The sequence below is a fragment of the Quercus robur genome, chromosome 10 (genome assembly GCF_932294415.1).
Source record: "Quercus robur chromosome 10, dhQueRobu3.1, whole genome shotgun sequence".
NCBI lineage: Eukaryota > Viridiplantae > Streptophyta > Magnoliopsida > Fagales > Fagaceae > Quercus > Quercus robur.
This window is the reverse complement of record NC_065543.1, coordinates 10,331,137-10,343,613: the sequence shown is the minus strand read 5'-3', so window position 1 is coordinate 10,343,613 and position 12,477 is coordinate 10,331,137. Positions and strand designations below refer to the sequence as shown.

Sequence of the window (12,477 nt, the reverse complement as noted above, 5' to 3'; positions counted from 1 at the left end):
GTTCAACATTGTCGCCATTACAGAGCCATCCAAAATGGTTTTAAAAGGTAATCCAACGGTCCAGACGTATATCCTAAAATACACACTGGTACGTAAAACGGTGGGAAAAATGCTCCTATATAATATTGTTCGATGATTAGGAAGGATGGAACCACATATAATTAAGTAATTAACGAGGGAAATTACAAACAGAAAGTAAAATTGATTAAGTTAAAGCCATAGATTCTGAGATAAATAAAACACAAAAGGGATAAAGCTATCAAAAAACCCAAAAAGAAAAAAAAAACCATTTTGTACATTCTCCTAATGCAATTACTTCTTCGCCCCAGGTAACAGACATTCGTACAGCCTTGAGAACCAGCAATTCAAGTCAAGTCAAGTCAACCCTACCCAATTCACACGCAGTGTTCCCGTTTGAAAATTCCGAATGTCCATTTTTGTGAAAAAGAAAGCCCAAAGCACCTACACGTGGGGAAAGATAAAATTAGACTGTTAGGTTGTGCACGAAAATGATGCTGTCTTTGATATTAGCCCAATCAATTGAAATTTAAGTCATTTGCACAAGCAGCCAGTTATTGTAATCATTTTTGGGGCCTAAAGAAAGAATAAGAATCCCAGTGAAGCTCAAAGTGAGCTCTACTTACGAAAAGATAATTTGGCAAGGAAGCGGTGTTTGCCATACTAAATTACAATTATAAGCATCATACTTTCATTTATTTTTCTAACACAGCTTGTTTTATTTTACGGTTTTCCTCTTCTTTCCTCACATGTGGAAATTCCTCACTAGTTGAAAATATGCTAAAAGCCTTTTGTAATTCAATTGATCAACACCTCCTAGTGCTTTTGCTCACGAAAATATAAAGAATTCAAATCTCCCATACTCAATACTCAATGTATCCCAAAAAGGGTAAAATGTTAAATATATTCAAGATCCAGTTTCAAGTAACAGGGCCACTACTGCCATCCCGCAGCCTACAAATTTGTCACTCTCAGCAATATAATAATCACGTAGTAAATTATACAAAATGCATTCACGTAGTTGCTACCCTCTTGTGTCATTTTCTTCGCATAAATGCTCAATTTTACTGCCAATGTACTTTTTTGAGGCTTCAAACCAATCTTTCGAAAACAGCACTTGTTTGGGCGTTTCAACCGGAATATACCAACCCAGAAATAATTCTATGAAAAAGTTTGGTTGAAGATTTCAGTGTTTTGGATGGTTTTTTTATTCTTTCGAAGACATTTAGACCCGATTTTACATTTACAAGATGGTACCAATTCTTATTCAATTTTCTTTTTAAAATGATAATAATAAATAAAATCAAACTTAGAGTTTGTTTTGGTAAGATTGTACTCTATTTTTATAACATTATGATATAATTCTATTTCATTAAATAATTATGATAAAATGAGTTTACGAATACACAAACGTACACATGACAGAAAAAAAAAATTATCCAGGATTCCGCACCAAGAGAGATTTTGGTAGAAGTATATAGAACAACATATCCTAAGACAGGCGTAACACCAGATCAATTGTAAATATATAGCACCATTCAGCCCACCATCCAACCTACTTTTTTTCTTATTATTCGACCACTTAAAAAAATTTAAGAGTTGCATGTCATTTCAATTCCATTAGATATTTCATAGCAATTTCATTGAAGATCTACGACATCAGCCAAAAATGATAAACCTTGTTTCTGGGAAGCGTATTTTTAGGCATAAGAACGCACTGATTCTGTTGATTTTTAGGCAGTCGACAAGAAGTGAACCGACAAGTATCCTGACACTGTTGAGTTGACTCGTTCATGCTAATTTGAGATGATGGTTCTGGTTTCGTATTATTTATGAACCTATAAATATGGTGTTTAAAAAACAAAAACACACAATCCAAATTACATACTAATTCTCTCTTTTTTGAAAAATTAAAGTTTAATAAAAAAATAGAAAGGGGGCCACCAGGTCCAGATGCATGGGTCCAGACAGCATGTAAAAATTTGGGGAATAAATATTTTGCCAAATTTGGAATCAATAGTTCTACCGGGTACAATTTTAATACTATAATAATAAGCATTGGGTCAAAATTGGATAACTAATGAATAAACAAGGCTATAAGTCAATTCTCTTTACGATTTCCTTTTCCTGAATGATTTACTTTGCCATCTAAGAATATTGCTTATCAAACCAATTTCCTTTTGATTTTTCCCACCTGGATTTTTTTATTATAAAAAATAATAATTGAAAAAAAAATTAAACAAAAGAAAAAAGGAAAGAAGAAGCTAATAATGGTTTTTCAATTTGTAATCACCCATTATAATGAATTTCCAAAAGCTCATACGGTTCCTCAACGTACTTGGGAAAGTGCAATGTCTATATAGGAACGTGCAATACTATATACATACACTAGTGCGAGTGTGCGACGGCTCTAATAACTTTAGATCGATTGCTCTCTTTTTTTTCCCCCTGGTAGCAAAGGAAAGATATATGTCATCGAGCTCAGGATTAATTTTTTTGCCCTTGGGATGAGATTTTAGTCGTTCAGGTAAGCTATGCGCTATGCATTACCTCAAGGATAAGATATTCTTAAAACTGATTCCAGTTTGGACATAGAGATATTCAAACCCAAGCAATATCACTGATATTGCATAGTTTTATGTTTTATGTTATATGGTGGAAAATATCATTAGTTATTTAAATTTTGTAAAGCAATTAACAGTTCTCATTAGGACGCATTTTATGTTTTTCTGATTTCTATTATTCTGCGACTTACAAATTAGACATATTAATAGGAATACCTATATTGTAAGGTTGAATTTAACGTTATATTTTGTTTCAAGAGAGCTCCCTGTCTATCCACCCATATAGTGAAACAATCAGGGTAGGCACATATCAGATTTATAGAGTGATGATTCAAACGTTAGAAGTATGATGTATAAACTTTACATTCAATCTTCAAAAAATCATCTGTGTTTTGCCCAAAAACTTGTCAATAGAAGATTTCTGCATTATTTTTATATTGCCATTCTTAGAAGGCAAAAGTTGGAGAAAAAAAAGGGAGTTTCCTGGATCATCATGTGAAATTCGTTCATATGATGGTTTGCTAAGGTAGTGGTCTTAAATAACGGTAAAACTATATTTACAAATATAAATTTACTAAACATACCAAAATACTATTAAGAATTAAGTCCAAAGACCCCTTTCAAAGTGCAGTTTACATTTCACAGTTACAATTTAATAAGTTTAAGAAATTCTCACCCTAAAGTTAGGTACTAAGTAATCAGAGATGATCACCAAAAATAAAAAATAAAAAGCTTTCATATGTCACACAACTATGAGCTACTACAAACATATGCAATAACTAATGAATTTTGACAATAGACTCAAGAAGAAGTGAAATTGTAAAAAAAAATGCCGATACTAAATGCAATAAGAAGAGCAATTAACAGATATAATAAAAATTAACAAATCATGCTAGAGGAAGGTATATAGTACAGAATGAATCAGATAACATACTCTACACAATGCATTGGTCTATCCAAGCACTTCCCAACTTAGGATTGATGCCTAAGAGTAGTAAAAGCATATTGAAATACAAAATTACATATTGACCTCATGAACAAGTCAGGTATATTTGACACCTTGTGTAGTTAAAACTCTAGAAAGAAGTTTCTAATTAAGAGAACAAGCACTTGACATATGCCAAAATCCTTCAAACATCTTCTCTGAATATCTACAATAAACTTAACGCATACTAACCAGGGAACCCAACCATCAAGAGAACACCTTGTCCACAAAGTATTATCCAATCTTCTACTCAACAGGCATGTCCCTTAAATCTTATAAGCAATCCACTTCACCACAAAGCTATTCCAAGCAAACGGCAAACCCCAGTGATATTTATATTTTTGTGGGCAATGAAGAGTGCTTGAAAATTCTTTACAAGGTATCTCAAAATAATAGACCATCAATCAGCCACTCATCAATGCCTCTAGGTTCATAAATGAATCTCTAAAAGAATGAAGTATAATTGTTGCCTACATATAAAGACTGCAAAAAGGTTGTATTGACTCTTCTGGCCTACTTAGGTCCAAGCCACTGTGACCCATTGGAGATTCTAACCATGGAGCATGTAGATCTCAAAAGCACACGGTTCCACCTTAAAACAATATAGCTTCCCAATTCAGTGGACACATAAGATGCATATATCTAAACCTACAGGACGTTTGGCAGAGCCTTCATCAACTAAGAGTTATTCAAAACATTTCCAGAATAATAAATTCCCTAACTGGAGCTGCAACCGTATATCTTATCAATTACTCCATGAGACAACATGCTGACTCTAAGACACTCAAGAGACGGAACAAAACCCCACACCTTATGAGGTTAGAAGTCAATTTTCTTTCAGGAACAGGAGCCAAATTTGAACCCAGTCCAAAAGGGCAAAGAATGTTAAACATATTCACTCCAACCATCATTGGTTCCTAAAGCTTAAATAATGAGGTCCCAATCTGAATTGCAGGAAAATCTTGCATTTCCTCTTCAAATGCCCGGAGAGATGATGGAATCAAAATATCAAATCCCTTGAGCCTTACCAGAAGCCTACCTTAAAAGAAAACACCTCATTCTAAGCTGCATTAATAACATCTCTGTCATTCTAGCCACCTTATAACATCTCTTACAACTTCAAAAGAATTTTTTTTTTTTAAATGTCATCTTGTCCCATGTGTATAACTTTCATCTCAACAATAGTATTCTAAGTTTTTTTGACCATCAAGGAACTAAAATCCGCTAACAATTCACTTCATAAGAGGTTTATACCAAGGCTTCTAGCTGGCATAAATTATATCATAAAGTTCAATTTCCTTAGTTATGATGCTATCCAAAACTTTTGATATGGAATTTTAAACATGAAAACAACTAATCACCCTAAATGTTCACTATATGCAGACAAAAGGAACAAAGACAGCTTATGACCCCAGACGTTTACCATATGCAAACTACTTAAGTTAGCTAACAACCCACTTCCATACTTAAGTAGAGATATTTTCTCAAAAAAGGGATTCCATCACCGAATAATATTACTCATAGAGGAGGAATTACCTCATTGTTGACTTCCAGGTCCTCGTCCTGACTGATTGGTTGTCTGCTGCTGCTGTATCTGGAGGAGGAGGTTAGCAGCAAATTGTAGAGTCGACTGGTACCGCTGGTTCTTATCAACCTCAACTTCTGGTGTGCCCTGGCCAGCACCAAAGAGTGCAGATTGAAGCTGCTGCATCTGATTGGGGATCTCCGAGCTTGGTGGCTGGGAAAGAAGAGAACCATGGGCCTGATTAGATGAGGTTAAAGGACTGTTGGCTGGCTGGAAAGCTTGTGAGCTGTATAATCCAGAAGCCTCCATCCCATTAACCATCCCATAGCCTCTTTGACTACTGGGGGGTATTTCATGCTGATATTGCTGGCTCACATGAGGAGAAGCAGCAAGCTGTCCACTTTGGTTCATAGGCCGAGACAAAATTGCAGCCTGCGGTGGTAGGCTTACAGAAGAGTCATGGATTTGGGCATTGCCGTGTAACAATGAGGCCGAATGGGTAGGTGTGCTTGAGACAGATGGGTAAGGCTGGTATTGGGAAAGGTTTTGTACATGGGGATTAAACTGATTCCCCAACTGTTGCAATGGATGACCCATATGGTCAGAAGCTTGATTATCTTGTTTCCAGTCTTGAGATGGGGTCCCTTTATTGGGTCCAACTTGAGGCGGAATTGACGGCCTGACAGATGATGAGCCCAATGCAGGCTTTGCACTTTCTAAACCAGAAGACTGTGCATTTGCAGGCAGCAAAGATGCCAGAGTGGCAATAAGCTCAGGTGTTAATGTCACTCCAGCTTGGGACACTGATAGTGCATTAGTAGAAGCATAGTCTTGGGGTACTGGCTGCATTGCTGGGGACTCACTAGCAATTGGAAAATGTGATTTTGGAGGAAGCTTTGCATCCTCATGCAAAACCCTGTCATAATCCATTGGCAAAGCTTGTTCCTCCTTTGATGAGATTACACCATACTCAGTGCGAGGAGGAATCTGCTGTCTATCCATATATTGAGAAGAAGGGATGGGAAGATGTGATTGTTGTGGAACAGATGTACCGCTAGAAACTTGTTGTGGAAACTTGAGAACCACGCCATACAGACGTTCAGGGCCGGAAACTTTCAAAACATTAGTTAAGAAGTCTGACGGAGGAACTAAAAATAAGGTGGTCCCATCATCAAACTTAGCAACACCAGCACGGTTTTTGGCACCTAAGTAGCGAAGGAATTCAGTGTAGGAAGCAAAATCATCTTCACTGTCGGGCAAGAAGAAAACAATATCAAACCCAATGGCATCAGCATAGTGTTTTGTGAGCATATCCAATCCTGTTCTGGCCGAGCAATTAACAACTTCAGGACTGCAAATTGCAAAACAGATATTTTCCACATAGGTGAGACTGAGAAGACAAATAAGCAAATCAGACGTACAAAATTACAATGGCAAATAGCAGTTTGCACCAAGTGAAAAAGAAACCTTTGTTAAACTCACAAGTTCTCAAGTAGGGGGAAAAATGTTGCAAACAGGTTAAAAAAGGCATAGTATTAACATCCAAATGACTTATGAACAACTTGAAAACTAAAACTTTTTTTTGTAGATTGAACACTTAAAAACTCAGTGTGCATTACAAATATATGTACTCTCTTGATTGCTTACACATGTTTTTCCTTTCACTTGCTTTTTTTAGACAAATATTGATTACCAATTTCATCTAAAAGTTTCAGTCAAATCACAAATGAGGTCTATGAAGTCAAGAAAAATACAATGCTCCAACTTGTTACATCCTTCAGAAAAGTTCTATTCAATGAAATAATGCCAAAACAAAACATAATTAATTTAGATGAACTGTCTCCAATTCATAAATATCTTTGGCAATAAAATGATGTGTATTATCAAATACCTAAAGTTCTATTCAATAAAATAATGCCAAAACAAAACATAATTAATTTAGATGAACTGTCTCCAATTCATAAATATCTTTGGCAATAAAATGAAGTGTATTATCAAATACCTAAAAAAATGCTTGCTTGGGACATATAACAAATAGAAATTAGTAAAGCACCCTAAACAGCAGCTAAAAGAAAATGATACGAAAGACAGAAAATAAGAAGAGAAAATTATACTCACAGCTCACTCTCTATTCCTTTTCCTAAAGGGATGCAACGAGCTTGACAAACAGGAGTGCCCCCCTTAGCAATAATGCCACGCCATATGTAATCATTATCAACTTGACCCTGACCAGGTCCACCAGCCATGACCCTTGCACCCACAGGACTAAGGCTACTCTTCCCTTGAACATTTGCAAAAGGCCCACCACCTCCATCAGTCACTGGACCAAGCCCATATGATTGATCCAATCCCAAGCCCCGGTCATCAATCTTTCTCAAAGGAAAAGGTGCATCTTCAATGGACAAAGCATCATCTATCCTCGACCTTTTAGAACCCCTTTGAAACTGATTCATGTCAAGTACGTCCCAAGAACCAGATGTGGATCTTGGGGGCGGTCTGATACCTTGTGCAGGAGAAGGGAGCATTCCAGGTGCAGGAGATGGCCTTTTCCAGTTTGGACCCATCATATTTTTCAAGTTACCATCCTGAAAATTATGATGAGTGGTCAAATCATCAAATTCTGGGCCTGGAAGCAGAGGTTCAAGACTACCTTGACGACCAAAAGGCCTCATTGGAATAGATGGTAACGGTCCAGGGAAATTATTTGGGACCATAGGATGATTATGACCAAACACATCCATCTGTACAGGTCGAAAAGGATGTTCATTAAAAAACTCTGGCCTTGGCCCTTTAGTTCCAGCATAAAAATTAGAGTATTCTTTGCCAGGTGCCAGCTCACTACTTGAAAACATAATGCTTATTCTAGGATCGTTAAAAAGCCGGCCCTGCAAACCCTCCTTAGCTCGGCGAGCTTCATCCACACTCCTAAATTCTACAAAGGAGTAGTGTCTTGAAGGAAAACTCTTAATTCTCTCGATTTCACCAAATAAGATCATGGCATTATGGAGCATTTGTTCGTCGATCTGAACAGAAGGAGGGTAACCTACCCACAAAACATTACTGGGTTGACCATCTCCTTTTCGCCCCACAGAGGACTGAGGATGCTGTAACAAGATAAAAGAAATTTAAAGCAACATAACCCAATAAAAGGAAGCTATAGGCGAATACTTCATGTAAGATTCTATAAGCAGATCAACAATAAAAAAAAATAGTGCCAGATCCAACCAAATCAATGATTTGGTCCATTGTAGGATAGAAATAATTTGATGCAACCAGTCTACACAATTCCTCTGAGACACATGGCACCAGAGACATGCTGTAGACAGAAAGTTTTGCCTTATCTAGTAAAACAGAGTTATCAGGCTGAGACTCACCAGTTGTCTCTTATGACCTAAATGGGAATCAGCCGGTCCCATGCTTCTGCCCTGAAAGTCCCCATCTCTGGAGTCAGGCCACTGCTCCTGTTGATATGAACACAGGACATATAAAGCTCATTGCAGATTGAAGTGAAAAGAAAGTTCTGAATAACAGTTACAACATCTCATAAAAAGAAAAATAAAGTTCTGTACAAGAGACTTACTCTTCTCGTGGGCTGTGAACGAAGGAAATCCACACGTATCTGCTCACCACCAATGCGCTTACCATTCATGTTTCTCATGGCTTGGGAAGCATCTTCCAATCTAAGGTATTCAACAAATGCAGTATTGCGGTCTCTAAGGAACTTAAAATCCTCAACTTTACCAAACTTAAGAAATTCTTCTTCCAATTCTTCCTTGGAAACTGCTGGGCTAATTCCACCCACCCATAGATGCTTAGAAGGTTTTGCCTGAAAAGTGGGATTTTTTAATATTTATAAGCATCTCAAAATTGCATCATTTGATAGTTCAGTAGAAAGAAAACTAATAAAAAGATGAAGTACTATATTTGGGTTCAAAAGACCAATTTGGTGTCAAAAGAAAAAAGAAAAACCATATTACTAGCTTGAAAGAGAAAAAATTGCTAATACTACTAATCCATGAACAACCAATGAAGTTCTTTATTAGCCTGTAGAAGCAGATGCATTTATCTTTACAATTATAATAAAACATTAGTCATCAGATAAAACATCAATGCCATGCATATAGGCCTGCATATAGCAGTCAAATATCAGTCACACATATGTTAAGGACAGTTTTTCTCCAAACAAATTGGGAGGAATTTTTTTTTTATTTTGATAGGTATGAGAGTATTTTTATATAAGCATTGGGAGGAATTTTTTCCAACCCATTACATAACACAATCAAATGATCATATTTGTATTGTTAATTACATGATCAAGTGCAAGAAGCATGTAGAGATTTTAAATCCCTTCATGCCATAAAGGAATCTTGGATCAAGGATATCTTTTTCAACAATCCCTCTTCATTCTCTAAAGTTTATAAAGCAAACTTTGTAAATAATTTTTCATTTTTATTAATATTATCTCCAAAATTTAAATGAATACATCAGGCCCTTAGATGGTATTTTCAAGAAAGGTCAAATCAGAAGGTGAGTGATTAGTGTTGGTGACTTCATTTGTTGAAATGCTATAGATTGGCAAAGAATTGGTGGCTTCTACTGTAAAAGTATTAAAAAAAAAATGCACAGGCTGATGATGTCATTGATGTTAATTTGAAGAATTCTTACATCCAACAAAGCTGGTTATCACCCATAAAATATAAATTTGAAGTAAGCATTATCAGGTCTGAGTAGGAAGGATGCAGCTCTACTGGAGACTCTCTGAAGAAAAAGGTTTGTCAAAACTACTCCCTATCAGCCTTGTTTATAGGCATTAAAAATCTCTAACAAGATTGAAGTACTGCACACATACAGCTCTTGCAGCCATTCTTTTAAGCTGAGATAAGATTTAGAAGGATAACCTATGTAGAAAGGATATTTTATCCATGAGCACCTTACAGCAAGAATCAAGTACACTCAATGCCAGAAATTTTAAAAATTAAAATCCAGATATCTCTCTCAAATTCTTGGCTCTTCTCAAACTCATTGTTAGGTATCAAAATGCTTGTGTAATGAGATCACATTTTGTCAGAATTGAAAAATAATTTATATGCATAGCACATATTATAGTGTTTGGCAAAATTTTAAGGCTGATTTTTGCAGTGTGGTGCCTCTTATATATGAAAACTAACCAGCTCCTAACTTGATATGAAGCCCAAGGTTCTAGCAAAGTTACCATAATCAGAATTCACAATAATAATCCATATTTAATTATTTGAAATTTGAAATCAATGTAACATTTTTCATCATCTGAGAACTGAAAATTGAAAATGAATTTACAGTAAACCTCAAGCTCAATTTCTGATCCCTAGTAAAATTGATCAGTAGAACACACATGCAACTTGAGTTCATCTATTTGGTGCTTTTTATCAAGAGAATGTTTTGCATCAATTTGATCCTCACATCCTCACTTAAGGTGCTTCTCCAACTCTTGGTCCTCAAATTTGCATAATTAGAGCAAAGCGTCGTTCTATTGCTTTCATTAAATTTGTTTAAATATCTACGAAACCACCTCATTATATTCAAATTTGTAGAGAGATACTATATGTGAAAATCTGTTTGATGTTGACGTGTTCGAAGGTGATTAGGTACTTTTGCTACAAGCATTCACATTTTGCGATCGAGTGCCTTGAAGTGGTAAAATTTTTGTAAAATTAAAAATGTAATTTTAGCATCCCCATTGACAGGGTTTGTATGCTGTTACTAGGGTTTGCCAAACCTACTGCTATCAACTTCATGGGCAAGTACCCTACAATGAAAACTACATTTGAGAGAAGAATTTTTTTTATTTATGTAACCTTTGTGGATGTTTTGTTGTATACTGAGTACACTGCCTGTGTACCTTGGGAAAGTTTTCTTTTATGTTTCTATAAAGCATTATTACTTGTCCAATCGCATTGCACTTGACGTTATGTTGCGCACGGCCTACAATAGAATTAAACCTAATTACCCCATTCACAATAATTGAACACCCCCCCCCCCCAAAAAAAAACACAAATTCTTCATCATGGTTAACTGCATAATCTGATCCCATTGGATCTTAGAAATCAACATTGGGTTGAGACGGTAATATTGAAGTTTGTAGAAGCCGTAAACTAATTATGATTTGTTTTTTTACTACAAAATGGCATGAACTTTCCTTTACTTCATTATCCCTTTGTTAAAACCCAATTTTAAATTTTGATCCCATTGATCTTTAAATCTTTATTGACAATTGCTCACAAAACCAAATTGAACCTAGTTCCTAATCCCAAAAATTATCCCTTTGTTAGAACCCAATTTTAAATTTTAATCTTAGTGACAATTGCACACAAAACCAAATTGAACCTACTTCCTAATCCGAAAAATTTAAATTTAAATTATTCTTTTAATGATCTGATTCGATAAGTAATCATTATCAAGGGTTTGTTTGCTTTTACTTCATTATCCCTTTGTCTAAACCCAAATTAAATTCTAGATCACATTGATCTCCAAATCTGAGTGACAATTGCACGCAGAATCGAATTGAACCTAATTCCTAATCCCGCAAAATCAAAAAAAAAAAAAAAATCATTCTTCTAGGGATCTGATTTGATAAGGAATCATTATCAAAAGGTTGAAACTCAAAAGTTGTTGAAACGCATAAAAAACTGCACAAAATTTCAAAGTCACGAAACGAATCGTATTTATATACACACAGGAGAAGAACAAATTGATGAGAACAAACCGGACGAGCGAACTCGATCTTGATAGGGTGGCCATGGAGATCGGCGCCTTGTAAGGTATCCTTGGCGGCCTTAGCGTCTTCGATTCGCTTGAAGAAGACGAAAGCGTAGCTGCGAGAAGAGTAGGAGGTAACGCTATCGAGCGCACCGTACTGGGCGAAGAGATCCATGAGATCTGAGTCCGCGACGTCGCTGGCTAGATTACCGACCCAGAGATTGTTCGACGGCGTCTCCGATTCGTCGGAGTCGCCGCCGATTCTTCCTGGCCTGGTGTTCATCATCATCGATTTGTTGTTCGGAGGCGGCATTTGCGGATCGAATTGGGAATTAGGGTTTCACCAGAGAGAGAGAGTGTGTGTGTGTTTGGGTTTGGAGAGAGAGAGAGAAAGAGAGATTTGATTTTGGGGTATGAGAAGAGAGAAGTGGATGAGAGTGAAAAGAGGGGCGGATGAGATTTGATTGGGTTTGGTGGTTTGCCGTTTTTGTAAGAGTTGTACTTGTATGCGGTTAAGCTCTTGTTTTTTATTTGTTTTTTTTTTTTTTTTTAACCAAACAAAAATTTTCATTTTATTTGGTTTTTTAATTTCATTTTATTTGGGCTTTTTTTTTTAACCCAAAAAAAAATATTCAACTTTTGCTGCAACT

General features: G+C 36.1%; 1 protein-coding gene across 2 annotated transcripts; it reads right to left on the bottom strand.

Moving 5' to 3' along the window:
* Positions 1 to 182: 182 nt before the first annotated feature.
* On the bottom strand, positions 183 to 12,271 carry LOC126703179 (flowering time control protein FPA). 2 transcript variants are annotated; one of them, XM_050402106.1, is made up of 6 exons: positions 11,835 to 12,269; positions 8,673 to 8,918; positions 8,467 to 8,553; positions 7,211 to 8,196; positions 5,104 to 6,443; positions 183 to 462 (listed from the first exon to the last, which is right to left on the bottom strand). In XM_050402106.1, exons 1-5 carry the CDS (start codon positions 12,138 to 12,140, stop codon positions 5,105 to 5,107), a joined length of 2,964 nt encoding a protein of 987 aa, XP_050258063.1. In that variant the 5' UTR covers positions 12,141 to 12,269; the 3' UTR covers positions 183 to 462; position 5,104. The 2 variants fall into 2 exon arrangements, with proteins under 2 accessions (XP_050258063.1, XP_050258064.1); XM_050402107.1 differs by lacking the exon at positions 183 to 462 and having other exon boundaries at positions 3,153 to 6,443; positions 11,835 to 12,271.
* Positions 12,272 to 12,477: the final 206 nt, after the last annotated feature.